Source organism: Zeugodacus cucurbitae, chromosome 6 (assembly GCF_028554725.1).
Source record: "Zeugodacus cucurbitae isolate PBARC_wt_2022May chromosome 6, idZeuCucr1.2, whole genome shotgun sequence".
In the NCBI taxonomy this organism is placed as follows: Eukaryota; Metazoa; Arthropoda; class Insecta; order Diptera; family Tephritidae; genus Zeugodacus; species Zeugodacus cucurbitae.
The window spans coordinates 39,342,300-39,357,962 of NC_071671.1; the positions used below are offsets into that span (position 1 = coordinate 39,342,300).

The following is a 15,663-nucleotide window of genomic DNA, read 5'->3' on the forward strand; positions in this document are numbered from 1 at the left end:
CCATCAATTATCTATTCTAGCCATAAATACTCATGTAGCTCCACAAAAGCCAAAATGAAAGAAACGACATAAAATAGAAATACCCGCCATTATATAGCAGTATGCATATATATGTACATACATACTTAGATGTGTGTGTGTTTTTTGTCTGTATCAAATGGATTATGACTTAAAATCGAATAATATGCTAACAGGTCGAAAACCACATACCAAAGCTAATTAACGCACGTAACGAACGCAAGATACACTCAAAGAAATTTATGATATGATTTATGATTAAAATTCTTTAAACAATTTGGCTAGTATTTCAATTATTCCACTCGAATTTTTGGATAATGAAACTAAAACATTTCACTTGCATGACAACTAAGCCTGCAATTATTGAAATCAGTCTTAAGTAGTAAGTCAAGATCTAATAGCATTTTCGCTGAAGCAAATTATTTGAATACATTAAGATTATAATTGAGGAACCAGTTTTTGTCTTTCGCACTGCCGGCTACTCGATAAACGATCAGCTGTTAACATTTTTGTTTTTGCTGTTCATAAGAATTTGGTAAATTTCATCAGCTGGTTGCTTTTTTATCAATAAGCACAGAAAAATTTACAACGTGAACAACAGCCGAAGAGTTGCATTGTATTTTTAACTCGATTTGTATTCGATTAAAAACTAATGTTGAAAGACGAGATATTTACTTTGTTTGGTAAATCGATCTAAATCAGCGCTTTAATCGAGCAAATGACGGTTAAATGATAAATTAACCCCTGCGAAAAGGCTATAAGACATGTAACATAATATTTGCAAAGGAACTTGAAAGGGGGTTCTCGGTGGGTTTCAGATGCTAAAAACCAGGGTATTCTTAATTTTTTTTTAAATCAATACGTATTTAAATAGTTTGTTTAATAAAATAGTTTTCATAAATGAAAATGTAAAAAAATTCGACTGGTGCTCGTTAAAATTTTGTTGTGATAAATCTGAAAAAAAGCTGATTAACTGAAAAACAAAAAATTTCAATATACAACGAACAGAACACATAGCGCACTGAGTTGTAATTGTGTAAATTTATTTTGTAAGCAATCCGACACAAATTTTTCTAAACATGTGTAAAAGTTTCAAACTTTAAGATTTTTCGAGACTATACAACTTGTGAGTACCCCCAGCATTTTGTGAAATTTTTACTTCAAAATTTTGAGTACTCAGCCAAAAATTGTTTTTATTTTTTTGTGCTAAAATATAAATTAAAATATTTTAAAATACGAGGAAATATTTTCTAGGAAATATGTTTTATTATTTCAATGTATTTTGGTGCTGCCTGAAAAAGTTATCTATAGAACTCTAGGGATCCAACGCATCCAAATTTAAAAGCACTTTATGGAATTATGGAAATGTCTGAATATGGAAAGTAACTGAAGCAATAGATCAATTGTATATGCCTACGAGTATCCAGTTACACCTCATGAGCTGATTAATAAGCAATCGAATGTTCATTGGCGGATCATCCTTCTAAATCACTTAAAAGGTTTTAAATAGCGGGAATGTACAAACTTTCATATCATTGGCAGTCAAGATCGTAAATCATCAATCGACTTTGACAGTTGAATCAATTAAATAAGTTTGACGTTTCGTAACTTCAAAAACAGTATGTTCAGATCGTATGTACATAATATGTCAATGTTCAGAAAAAATATGTCAATATATAAGTATATTTCCACCATATATGACTAACTGTTACATATACAAATATATTTAAGGATAATATCTTGTTTTTCTTCTGTTCTGGGAACGATCGAAAATGTCAAAGTTGAGGAATTTTTCATTATCATTGGCCTAATATATCTCAGACCTTTGTTTCTTTGTACAACTATACAAATCTTTGAAAAAACTGCCGTTGTATTTATCCACTTATTTCCACTCATTTCTGATAAAGCGATTCCCAATTCTATAACTGTTTCAGCAATTGAAATTAATTCGTATTTATTTACGTAGATAGGGATTTTTCCTCGACTGAACCTAAAGTAAAATGATTTCAAATCCTCCGTAATGGTAATACAGTAAAAATAATTCAATAACAAGTCAAGCATTAATTGGCAAGCGCTTGCACAAATTTTCTTCAGTATACCGAAAACGCTTCAAAGTTTTGAACTTGACTCCAAAATTGTTTCTCGAACATTTTTTGTTCAGATGACTTTAGACTGTTTGTTTATTACTTAATTTGTTTACGTTCACCGAAACTCACCGTATATATGTATGTGTGGTGCGTGAATTTAAATAATTTGGTTATATTGGCATCGTGGGATTCTCTTACCAAATATAGGACAGTCTCTTAACTAAGCTGATAATGACCGCACTTTAACGGAGGCTGCTTGTGAGGAGGTGTGTAGGTTCAACGTATTTAATGCAAACATAAATATATAGATACGCTTATATACTGATATTAAAAATCAAGTATTCGAGCAGAATTCTTAGCATAAGTCAACTAAATTTTTTTTCCAAAACTCTTTAATTCTTTTTGCCCACATAAACGTATTATTGTACTCAGTTTCCAGACGATTCCATTTATTTTGTACAATCATGATGCGATTTTGGTGGTTTCGCGAGTATGTGGAAAGAGTAGCTGACTTCGAATTTATACTCTTATAGAGCACATATGAATTTGGCTGAGCTTTTTACTTTCATTACTCAGTTTCAGTACGGCTATATTCCTCCTCATTTATATCTATACAAATATATAGGTATGCTGAGTTAATGAAGAAGCGTGCGCAGTGTCGGCACTGTCACCAGCCCTACCCATCCCCCACCGGTCTCCGGGTTGGCTTTAATTGCCAGCAGCGACTGATTGGTTTGACCTTAACAAGACCGGCTTCTAGTTCCCCGCTTAAGATATTCACACGATAAAAATACTGACAACAAAATCTTTGTGTACACCTTGCTTGTGTGTGTGTTTGTGTGAGTGGAATGCAAGCGAACAAACAATCTTGCATACATATGTACATATATGTTTTTTTTTTTGGTTCCGAAGGGGGGAAGAATGTTTGTGTGTATGTGGGGAGGTATGCGCACGATTGCGATTTGTTGCCGCCGAAATGGGCACGTATCGGTTGGCCGCATAAATATTTAGGGCCGAAACACATACGTCAAAACAACAAATTTATTTATATATATACATATGTATTTATAAAGTTATGTATATACATCAATACAATCTCTTATGTTTTTATATGCTCATTTGAGTTGCTGAAAGTTGATCATTGCGCTGCATTCACGCTTGCAATTTTTACACAAACACATACATATGTATACTCCCGCTGCCAATAAGATACATACATACATATATTTATATACATTCATGTAAACAAATTCATTAAAAACCTTTTGTTCGCAGCCGCAGAAATTCACCGGACTTCGTTGAATTATTCATGGAATGCAAGAGGGGTGGTTCCCGATTTGGCAGGCATTCCATTTACAGTTTTGGCATTCATGATCACAATTTCTAATTTTGGTAATTTCTGTGGCCGTTCATATACATACATACATGCATATGCATATGTGTTTACATGTCACTTTTGTTGTTTTTATTGACATTGTGAATGTTTCAAGGCCAAAGGCGGACAAGATGTGCCTACAAATAAGCTATGGCTAATTGGTGAAATATGAGTAGAGAGGAACATGTATATTTTAAGTGCTTTTACAATTTTTACTTTAGAAAAACAGTAAATTCAATTGTTTGCAGTTAAAATAACGTGTAATGTTTAGAGAAATTACTACAACTTGATGTAATAATAGTATGGATAATTGATATGGCTAATTTGCACCTTGGTTATATTATTATCTATCATTTTCTATAACAGAGTTATTTAATAGGACCCGCAAAATATTTCGTGAGATTCCTTTATTTGTTTATTGAAGATACTAATGCCCGGTTTCACAGTCAGTGCTTAGGTTGTGCTTAAGATAAAACAGAAATATTGCGTTTTACAGTTCATACTTAAGTTCTGCTTAAGTACTGAAAATGGGAGACTTAAGCAGTGCTTAGGTCGGCAAAAATCCCCCGCTGAACCCTCCGCGAGGGGGCCGACTGGTAATAGTTACCACAGTGTCGCAACTGTGGAGGGAACTGTCCGGTAACGGTCTGTCCCCACCACAGTCGCGAGGTATCTAGCTAAGGTGCGACTCCGTTGTTGAGTGTTTGTTGCTCTTCAATAGCACAGCATTCGGTGACGCAGTCGTATCATGGTAGGGGGTACAACAAAGGGCTGGATCAAGGTGTCATGCGACCCGTGCCGAGGATCAACCTGGCTGGGGGGCTATGCGCAAGTGGACATTTATTCCCCTACACTCGTGGGTCCAAAATATGAACACTTCAAATAACAAAAATGGAAAATCAGGGGAGTCCGGTCCTCCCTTAAGGGGTTATATACAGCTAGACGGCAGAAAAAAAGTGAATTTTCCAGAATTTTTTCTGAGAAAACTTTTTGATTTATTGATCCAAAAATTTATACACATATTATGGTATCTTTTAACTGTATATTAAGACTTAGTAATAGTAAAAATATTTATTTGAAACAGAGCTACAGCTGATCTCCAGGAGCTCCTCTCAAAAAAGACGTTTTGCGGTGACCACTATATCTCGGAACTGGATCATCCGAAATTAAAAAACCAAACAGATTTCGTTAAAATAATGTCAAATCTAGTAATTAATCGAAGAAATAAGCAAAATAAAATTTTTTGACAAAATGGCGGTTTCTCAAAAAAAAAAAATCGATTCTACACCGAAATTTCGGCCTTAAATTGTTTATAAAAAAAATATTTATCGGAGAGAAAAAATCTACGAATCTACGAAACGTCTTTTCAAATTTTTCATTTGCTTGTAACTTTGAAAATATTCACCGGAACGATATGAAATTTTCTGTGTGTATTCTTAAATATATGTACATTAAGAAAATGAAATAAAAAAATCGATTTTTTGAAAATTCTAACTGTATATAACCCCTTAACCCTCCGATGTTCGGTGCCTTATGATGCGGTAAGTGCATCATAAGGGTCTGCCCAGACCCATAAAAATAATGTAAGAAATACGGTTTTAAAAATAATTTTATTTATTTATTTGAACGGATTAGTATTAATTATGAAAAGCAATTGGGTTTACAACTATATAGTTGCATGGAATGTTCATTAAGACATATGGGACGATTACATTTGCTGCAGTTATAACGAGTTTTACGTCGCTTTTTCGAAGAAGAAGCAGCACAATGGTAGCACGATGACCGTTTTGAAGCAACTTGAGCATATGATTGTTGCTGTGTTGCATCTGATGTCGATGGACAAGATTCCGGTACCTAAAAGTAGCGAAATAATTTATTTTAAATTAGTAAATATGAATACATGCATACACATATCTTTATACGCGGAGATATATGTAGGTGTGTATATAATTCATACTCACCTTGATATTGAAAAGATTCATTGCTTGTCTTATATGAGCAAACCTCCATGGGTTAGTCGCCCGTTTCCTCATATGTGGAATAACTAGCTGCCGTGCCAATTCAATGATAAATGAGCGCCTCTTATCACTCTGCTTTGCCGGATTCAGCTCGTCATAGATGATGAATGAGGCCAAACCGGCAATATCCAGCATATTATAAAATATTGCCAGTGGCCAACGGTTTGTCGAGCGTTTGCACGAATAGCCCGTCAACATTTGATCCATTGTATCTACCCCCGCTTTAAATTTATTGTAGTCCAAAATTTGATCTGGCTTGAATCCTTTCAATGGATCGGTGACGGTAATGGGCAGTGGATAACATAATTACTGGTTTTTTCGGCTTTGAAATATACGAGCACAGACCGATATTATTATTGTGATAACAAAATAAAGTGCTTTTAACATCACGCTTCGGGTTAAGCAATTCATGCGGAATGAAGGTCTTATTTTTTCTTACGGTACCGACAAAAGCCACTCTACCACATTTCTGCCAAGTTGTATGTTGAAAAAAAAATTGTCAGCATAAACAGTCCTACCGCTGTCCATATAATTTTGCATCAATTTCACCTTGATTCGTTTCTCGCTGGCCACCTGGAGGTTTTCCAGTATAAATTATACCTTTCAAAGGGTAGTTTGAAACAGAGTCACAAATCCACCACACTTTCATGCCATATTTTGCCGGCTTACTCGGAATATATTGGGTGAATCGAGTGCGCCCACGATATGGAAATAACTGTTGATCGACGGTTACATGACATTTCGGAGTGTATGCTTTCTCTAAATTGGCCATCAGCATGAGCCATACATCGTCCAGGGCAGCAGTTTTGCTTTGCTTCAACCTCTCAGCACGAGTACCACTGTTATCGAAACGGATAAAAGTAGTTAAGCTCTTGAACCGATTCAATGACATAGTGGCCTTATAAATTGGCATATTGTAGCTGGCCCACAATTCTTTCGCTGGCTGAGAATTCGAGTGGAATACACCAGCAATAAGTAGCATCCCAAAAAAAGCATACATTTCGTCATCGTCAGTCATTACCCAAGAACGCTGTTTATTACTGGGATGCTTTTCATTCCATAGACGAAACGCTTCAACGGCTTTTCTGTTGGTTTCCCGCACAATGATACTTACGATTTCAGGAGACAGCAATAGCTTGAAAAGAGCTTTATGACTCGGTGACGCTTCTCGTAGTGGCCCTTTACGAGTAAAAGTTGTAACATTGTGACAACGAGGCCTTCCAGGTGGTGGAGGATTTGAATTCCACATTCTACCATCTTTCGACCTGTATATAAGGCCCTGGGTAATAGATGTGCTGCATGATTCCATTGTAGTTGAAGCCTCAAGGGCGATAGCTTCTCTATACAAATCCTCAATATCATCATGGTTTTCATCCAGAACAGCCTCTAACTCGATTTCCTGTTCTATATCTGAAGCTTCACTGAAGTCATCTTCATCTGGAAAATATTCATCATCTTCTACGTCGCCACTTGTTTCAAATGGATCGGACTCCTGTCCCATAATTTCTTCAATTTGTGCCTGAAGTCGCTGACGTTCTTCCGGACTCACATTTGCTGCGTTTAGCTTACGAAGCAAACGCGTCAACACATCAACTTCATCCATATTTACTTGTTCCATTTCATTAAAAAAAAACACTTCCCACTAATTAAAAAACACGTGTTCACTTCAATTGTCAAATGTCAACTAAAAAATTATCTCTGCCGCTGCCTCCGCTAACAGTTTAGTTGTTTACACCTAACGGTTAACCAATTTACATGAGAAGCTTCCATGTGAGCTTAATAAACGAAATTAGTTTAAAATTATTATTTTTACAACAAATATAGCAAAAATCTTTTTGCTACTTCATTGTGTTTAGCACACTACATTTTAGGAAGTCATGGACTAAGAAGCCTCAGATATTAAAAATAAAAGATCTACATACATTTAAAGAACGAATTGGTCTGGCCAGACCCATATGAACATCGAAGGGTTAATAAAGCCGGAAGGAGCGGATTGTTCCGAGAAAAGAGCAGCGTTTGCAACGAGCTCTAAGACAGTCAGCACGAAGATAGTGGCTATGCCTGGTCTGAATGTTAAGGCTGGCACCAGTGCTGGAACTACAGCTAAGCCAGGTTCCAGCAAGGCAACAACAACAGCGGCACCCGGAGCCAAGCCTACCAACCAGAGGCAGAAGGCAAAGGGAGAAGCCAAAAGTTTAGTTGCTGGTGCAGTGCCGAAAGAATGGCCTACCCTCAGGGTGGAAGAGCCATCGAAGGCGAAGTATGCAGAGAGGAAATGCGCTGCAAACATTCTAAGAAGAGCTCACCTGCATCCACCAACCAAGTAGGAGCTCACTAAGGAGCTCAAAGAAACCATAGAGTGTGCTAAAGCGGTTCTTCCCAATTTTAGCATAGAACCGCCAGCAGGAGCAACAAAAAGACAGAGGTCAGCTGAAGAGGCTAAGCCGTCGGCTAAACGACCGAAAATAAAGGAGACGCCCAATAAATCGTTTGCGGATGTGGCCCGGAACCGTATTATCATTGGTGTTCTGGATGAGGGAGATCCCGAAGGCAGAATTCCCAGAACCCAATGGAAATGGGTGCAAGCTGCGCTGGCTAACGTGGCCCTGGAAGTGCTACTAAGCAATCCAGGTCCACCGCCGTCACGCACAGATGCCGGTTGGTACCAGGGCCAAATTAAAATAGTAGCATGTGACGACGAACGATCGGTCCAGCTCTATAAAGCCGCCTTAGCGAAAGTGGGAGAGGTATATCCTGGGGCCAAACTAATAGCGGTCGACAGGAAAGATATACCGTCTAGACCAAGGGCACGAGTGTGGATACCGGCTACACCATCTCAGCCGGATCAAATTATGCAGCTGATCAGGGCTTGCAACCCTAACCTACCAACGGAGAGTTTGAAGTTCGTTAAGGCATTCGACGATGCGACAACAGAATCGGGCGTGGAGACCAAAAGGGCCACAATGCAGATTTTGTTGTTGCTAACGAATGACGCAATCGAACCGCTGAACAAAAGTGGCGGTGAAATCAATTATGGCTTCACGAAGGTCAAGGTGAAGACATATAAAGCAGATGCCGGTGCTCTCGACCATCTTACCTCGGTTAACGAGAATAGATCAGCCTGACTTTGTCCGCATTCAGGAGCCATGGGTTAATGGAGGGAGGATTTGCGGCCTGAGGACGCCAAACTATAAAATTTACATGTCACATTGTGAAGATAAGAACAGGACATGTATATTGGCTAAAAAGGATCTTAATGTTTTTATATTGTACAAATATAGTGACTTGGACACAACGGCAGTAAGCTGGGAGACGAGCAGAGGTAACTACCGGCTTGTCTCTTGCTACATGCCGTATGATGAGGAGCAGGTACCATCACTGCTGATAAAAAGGTTGGTGCAAGAAAGCGAGGCGTCCAGGAGTGTGTTAATACTTGGATGTGACTCCAATGCACATCACTCACTATGGGGCAGCTCAGATATCAACACAGGAGGTGAGCTGCTTTTTAGTTATTTATTAAGCACTAAGCTATTGCTGTGTAATAGAGGAAACACGCCAACTTTTATTACCTGAAACCGACAAGAAGTATTAGATATAACACTTGTGTCGGAAGAACTGGTAGACAGAGTAATACGATGGATGGTTCTAGAAGAACACTTCTTTTCTGATCATCGGTATATTGAATGTGTACTGAGTGACAAAGTAGGTCAAGATAATAAATATAGGAACTATAGGAAAACAAACTGGCTAGTGCATATGCAAGAGCTAAAGAGGTATATCCCTATGACTCCTCCATTCCAACCTAAGAGCAGGGAAGACATAGATTCCTTAGTTGAAAGGTTCACAGATTCTTATCAACAAGCATTAGAAGTGGCATGTTCACTTACTCGCAGTAAGGGAAGAATTAGACCCCAATGGTGGTCCTCCGAGCTCAAGAAATCTCAGAAAGAGTGCAGGAGGAGCGAAACAATCCCAAGTAGAGCGAGACTGGGAACGATACTATAGCCTTCTTAAGTTATACAAAAAGGAAATCAAAACGTAAATCGTGGAAATCGAGGGTACCTACAGAAGCCAGATCAGAGCTGGACGGAATCCAGTGAAGAAACCTTAAAATTGCTGATGGATACTCACTTCCCGCGCAGCTCAGAGAGCTCCACCGCTGAGTATACTCTAGACAGAGTAGTGGACACAGATCCTAATATTGGAGACTTAATATCAATAGACAAAATAAGGTGGGCAATTAACAGCTTCAAGCCTTTTAAATCTCCGGGACCTGATGGTATATTCCCGGCTCAATTGCAGAAATCGCTCAGTTACGTAACGGGCTGGTTAACAAACATTCTCGAAGGAACCCTTCGGTTAAATTGCATTCCTTCATTGTGGAGAAAAGTGAAGGTAATATACATACCAAAAGCGGGCAAAAGCTCTCACACAAGTCCAAAAGATTTTAGACCAATCAGTCTTTCCTCATTTCTACTAAAAACACTGGAAAGATTAATAGAAATTAACATAAGAAGTAAGCTAGCTCCGGAAAAGTTAGCAGTTTCACAGCACGCGTACTCCAAAGGAAAATCCACGGAAACCGCCTTAAACTCGGTGGTAACAGAGATTGAAAGGGCTCTAGTGGTAAAGGAATACGCTCTCATAGCCTTCTTAGACATAGAAGGCGCGTTTAACAAAATCCAGCCGAAGGCCATTATCAACGCGCTTAAAGATCTGAACGTCTCGGAATCACTCATGAAACTTATTGAACAGATGCTTCTAGGCAGGTTCATAACTTCGACGCTGGGGGTTTCGACGATGTGCAGATCTGTCCAAAGGGGTACACCTCAAGGAGGCGTGCTATCCCCACTTCTATGGATCCTAACAATGAATAGTATGTTGTTAGATCTAGAGAAAGGGGGAGTACATGTGGTGGCCTACGCTGACGATGTGGCGGTATCAATTAGGGGAAAATTCCCACATATACTCTCGGAGCTTATGCAAACAAGGCTAAATGAGATAAATCGATGGGCAAAATCATGTGGATTAAGCCTAAATGCAACCAAAACTGAGTTAGTGATGTTTACAAGGAAACACAAGATTCCAGAGTTCACACCACCTTCAATAAACGGCACCTCGCTTCCAATAAATGAAAAGGCAAGCTACCTGGGACTTATTTTAGACAGGAAGCTGTTATGGAATCCAAACTTGGAGGCCAGGGTAAAGAAGGCAGCCGATAATGACATATGGGATACTGGTCTGGTGGCCAATAATTGACAAGAAGTACGCAGTAAAGCGTATGGTAAGTTTACAAAGAGCTGCCTGTATATGTATCAGTGGAGCTCTCAGAACAACGCCGAGCCAGGCATTAGATGCGATTCTGTATTTACTGCCTATAGATCTATTTTGCAAACAGCAGGCGGCGAAATCGGCACTAAGGCTGAGAGAATCGTCGCTACTGCAAAACTGCAATAGGGGACATTCCAGTATACTCGGCAAGTTCCCATTTCTACCGAATAGTACGGACTTTCGAAATCCTATAGAAATGAATCTAAACTCGGACCTACACATATCCTTCCCCTCTAGAGAGGAGTGGGAAATGGGAAAAGTGGACAAAGATTCTGAGATAAGTATCTATACAGATGGTTCAAAACTGGACAAACGAGTAGGAGGCGCGGTATTTTCAGAGAAACTGGATACCAGAATCGCTTCCGATTACCGGATCACTGCAGTGTGTTCCAAGCAGAGATCTCTGCAATTAAAGAAAGCCTTCTCGTTTTGTCAAAAAGAGTGCTAACGACTAAGCACATATTCATATTTTCGGATAGTCAAGCGGCTTTAAAATCACTAAAGTCGCATAGAATATCATCGAAGATAGTGAAAGAGTGTTTGGATTTACTAATAGCAATGACATCATATTTCACGATACACCTGCAATGGGTCCCGGGACATAGTGACATTCCTGGAAACTGTGTAGCAGATGAATTAGCCAGATTGGGCACAGCATTGCAGTTAGATGCTAATAAAGAGGGAATTTATATACCTCTGGCAACGTGCAGTTACCTAATAGATAAACATGCTGTTGATATGGCTGAATCACAATGGAAACAATTAACGACTTGTTCCGTAAGTAGATAAACATGGCCTGAATGGAGTAAGAGCCGCAGTTGTCGTTTACTGAAATTTAGTAGGAATGACACAAGAACCCTTGTAGGGGTGTTAACGGGACACTGTCTGATTGGTAGACATGCCAGCAGGCTGGGGTTACTTAGTAACGATTACTGCAGAAGCTGCCAGGAAGAAGAAGAGGAAGAAACGATTACACACCTTCTATGTGGATGTAAGGCTCTGTATAGGAAAAGAATTGCGACTATTGGACGCGGTTTTCTCGAGGATGTGGGTGAAGTTGCTCATATCAAATTATGTGAACTTTTTCACTTTATTAAGACCACAGGGTGGCTCAAAGATGACCCTATAGGTTGAGGGATCTTAGTCCCAGTGGTGTCACAATGGGCCTCCAAAAGGCCTAGGTGCGTCGTTTTGACAACCACATAACCTAACCTAAGCAGTGCTTAAGTAAATAAAATAAAAATTATTTGCTGAAAAAATGTTTGGAATTTCTTGCATTCAATGACGGTTATATGCTTTCCTGCGAGTTGCAATAGGTGCCCCCACTCGCTTGCGGTGAAATTCGGTGTCTTTTTATTGTTTCCATCCATTTCCCAGATTCTAAATTTATTCGTCGCAAAGTTACTTTTCATCAACAATAATTTCAATTTATCAGATGGTATTTGTAAACAAATGTTTTTCATTGTGCTGCCATATATCATAATAGAATTTTATAGAAAACTAGCAGTCGTTGCACTGCGTGGAATTATTTGTTTTGAAAACAAAGTTGAATTTGTATAGTGTTGGAAAACATTTATTTGCGATTTTTCTAATTTTTTTTTTTTCAATGTAACTCAGCTTAATAAACAACATTTTTTGTTTTCTGTTCCGGTGCGTAAATGTACAGAGAAGATGATTTTTCAACTCGTGAATGAAATTTATGCCAGCGACTGTCTTTGAGTCCTGTTGATTGTCATCCCAAATGCAAGTCTCATTGGAAACTGAATACGTTTGAACTGAACTGAATTCGTGGAATCAAGCATTCTGCTCCCTTGTAAGTCCATTTAAAAAATTCTTGCAACTATTACATTATTCGATAGCTGCTTCAAGATTGCGAAGCATAATAAATGACAAAGCATTATAATGACAAAGAATTTAGAAATTTCACTGGCTTTCGCAGCTTCGTCTTCATTTTCAACATGATCGATCGATGTGTATGAACACAAATCTCCCGGAAGTTGACTTTAAGTCGTATAGATTAAATCATAGACATTTTATTTTTATTTTATAGATTAAATCATCGGCATTTTATTTTTGGCAGTTAAAAATCTGCGTGCACTCAACCAATTAGAAGCATTAACCAGAATTTGCCCAGTTCTTTGCAAATCTTCTGCGGTGCTTTCCTGTTGCAGGAACACACGCATATTCATGGTCAATCATATGATTTTCGCGTGGCGCCACAAGTACGATGACTTGAGACATGCGTTCCATTCCTCCGCCGCTGTTGATTTCGAAATAAGAGAATGTGTTTGTCAATAACAGTATCATTACGCCACCAAAGCGACGATTATTATTCCACAGATCTTTCATTGTCAAGTGCTTCTAGAAAATTGCACTCATCTCATAGATGTTTCATAGATTTGCATGTTTAACTGAAACTACAATATCGAATGTGCCGTTCTTCCAACTTAAAGTAGCGTTGCTGCAATTACAGTAGATGCTAGAGCCAACGTAATTCCATTTTGAGATCGTATTGTTGCCAAAATCAACGATATCAATCAGGATTCCCAGTTCCACCGTGCGTATCAAGAAATAAAAGTCCACCATTTCCATCATGGACAGCCTTAATCAATTCATCATAGGTTGTCTTTTGCTGCTCATTAAATAATGGAACATTTCTTTATATTTGTTGTTCCAAAGTTATTCTGTCGTATGCACGATTCAGTACGTCTCTAATTTGACGATTTGGTGATGGCATATGAATTTCAATGCTTCATTGTAGATGCCACCGTTCATTTGCAGTTCTGAATTCTCTGTTGCCACTTGCCAATTTCCGACTCTTCCGAATTGTATATTTTTATAGATAGATTGAAAAAAAATGTATGGAAAAAAGTCAATTTTTGGAATTTTATAATTTTCCGACTAAACTTTCCAAGATCCACAACGAACATTTCATCAACAATGGTCCAACCGTTCTCGATCCCTAGAGTAGCTAATTTTGAACCGCTTTCGCAGCGCAAGGAACGGAAGCCCTCAAAGATAAATAATTTCCCCCGTTTTTTTACACATTTACCACTGTTTCTTCTCTCCTGATGCTATATAGCCTATATCCTTCCTCGATAAATGGACTATCCAACACAAAAATAATTATTCAATTCGAACCAGTAGTTTCGGAGATTAGCGCGTTCAAACAAACAAACAAACAAACTCTTCAGCTTTATAATATTAGTATAGATAAGCATCGACTATGAAACGCAAATGACTACTCAGTCAATAACAATGCTTAGCTAAGATTTTATTTGGGCACAACTTAAATACGAACTGTGAAACCGGGCATAAATCGTTTGTATATTTGCCCGTCTTAGAATCTTTTATTCAAAGTGAGTCTCAAAGTACCTCATAATAAACGGAGAATATATTCACTAAGAGTTATTAGTAAAATATTCATATGTTATCACTGAAAGTCATTACTTGGCAATTATCAATACGGTTAATTTGAGGTTACAGAATCCACAATTTAAACAATATCAATTTTAAATTCTGGGAAATCTCACTTACCAAAAACATTATTTCGGATCGAGCGGACAACTGAGGAGAAAATATGTCTCCGTACTAATAAGTTTTCCGTACTTTTGCTCATATTTCTCAATTTACCAAGCAGTCTGAGAAGTTCGCTAAGTTTGTATGAATTGGCACCAGCAAAATTAAGTAGTAGAAATCACTGAGGCTGATTTACCTTTACATATGAATAAAAAAGAAATAACTTATGTTCGTACAAATAAAAAGTTTATGTTTTTTATAGGAATTTCCATGTCACCATATTACTCACCAGTTTTGACTGATTCATCAAAAATAACAAGAACATATACATATGTACATAATTCTCATCTTCATTAATCGCAAACTAACAGTATTACATAAATAAATTACATGCGAAATTTAACATTTCAATTTGTAAAAAAGTCCCATTTTTCACACCCACATCCGAAATGCGGTGTCTCACTCTGACTTTCATCAGCACTTTCTTATACCGTGAGATCACTTATTTCATATTATGAAATGCTCGTATAACTGTTAAACGTCTTATGAAATATATTTAATATATATAGTTAATATGTGTGAATTCATCATGACTAAGCACATTTTAAGGCAATAACACTGCTGTCGAAGCAACTTGTCGTCTGCGCCAATACCGTTGGGCAAGCTTACACGTTGGTGAGTCCAAAGTCCATGATAGTATTGTGGCGTTAATTTGGCACAAGCACAATGTCATCTATAGATAAAAAATGAAATGCTCGGTCAAAAGATACTCAATATGAATAAGTTAAAACTAAAATGCTCATGCTTTCCACTGGACTTATGGAATGGTATTACCTTCGAAAGTATTTTCGTACGCATTATTAAGTCCTTTGCGCAATAAAAAAAAAACAATATTTTCCTTATTAATTCCTTATTTTTTTCACTTTTTATTGAGGCTTTGATTGACCTTTTATTTTTTTGTAAAGAAATAACATTGTACTGTACCAGATTTACTGATTGGTAATTCAGAGAAGAGAATGCGGAAGTGAATCATACATAGACTTCGAAAGAAACCTACACCGATGACTCCATAAAGTTTCGTATTTATTTCTGTATGAAATTACGAAGAAATTCACCAGATTTATTGATGGTTAGGTATTCATTATGTTGGAACCCATACAAATAAGAGATCATGCCATATTTGAATTGTGAACAATCTTGAATTTACCTTTGGTGATCGATCAATTAATAGACCTTCAAATGGCTCCTTTGTCATGTAATTAGACTCCGTTAGATTGATACTTCGACTGTGATTTTTGAGCGCATTCAATGCGTT

General features: G+C 37.8%; 2 protein-coding genes and 1 long non-coding RNA gene across 3 annotated transcripts; 2 read left to right on the forward strand and 1 right to left on the reverse strand.

The window, feature by feature from the left end:
* Window positions 1–185: 185 nt before the first annotated feature.
* LOC128922692 (uncharacterized) lies at window positions 186–1,756 on the forward strand. Its single transcript, XR_008471872.1, has 2 exons — window positions 186–1,144; window positions 1,273–1,756. It is a non-coding gene; the product is annotated as an uncharacterized LOC128922692 (long non-coding RNA).
* A 4,256-nt stretch (window positions 1,757–6,012) lies between these two features.
* On the reverse strand, window positions 6,013–7,101 carry LOC128922547 (piggyBac transposable element-derived protein 4-like). The gene has a single exon (XM_054233475.1). It carries the CDS (start codon window positions 7,099–7,101, stop codon window positions 6,013–6,015), a length of 1,089 nt encoding a protein of 362 aa, XP_054089450.1.
* A 454-nt stretch (window positions 7,102–7,555) lies between these two features.
* Window positions 7,556–8,623, forward strand: LOC128922548 (uncharacterized). The gene is made up of 2 exons (XM_054233476.1): window positions 7,556–7,758; window positions 7,888–8,623. Exons 1-2 carry the CDS (start codon window positions 7,556–7,558, stop codon window positions 8,621–8,623), a joined length of 939 nt encoding a protein of 312 aa, XP_054089451.1.
* Window positions 8,624–15,663: the final 7,040 nt, after the last annotated feature.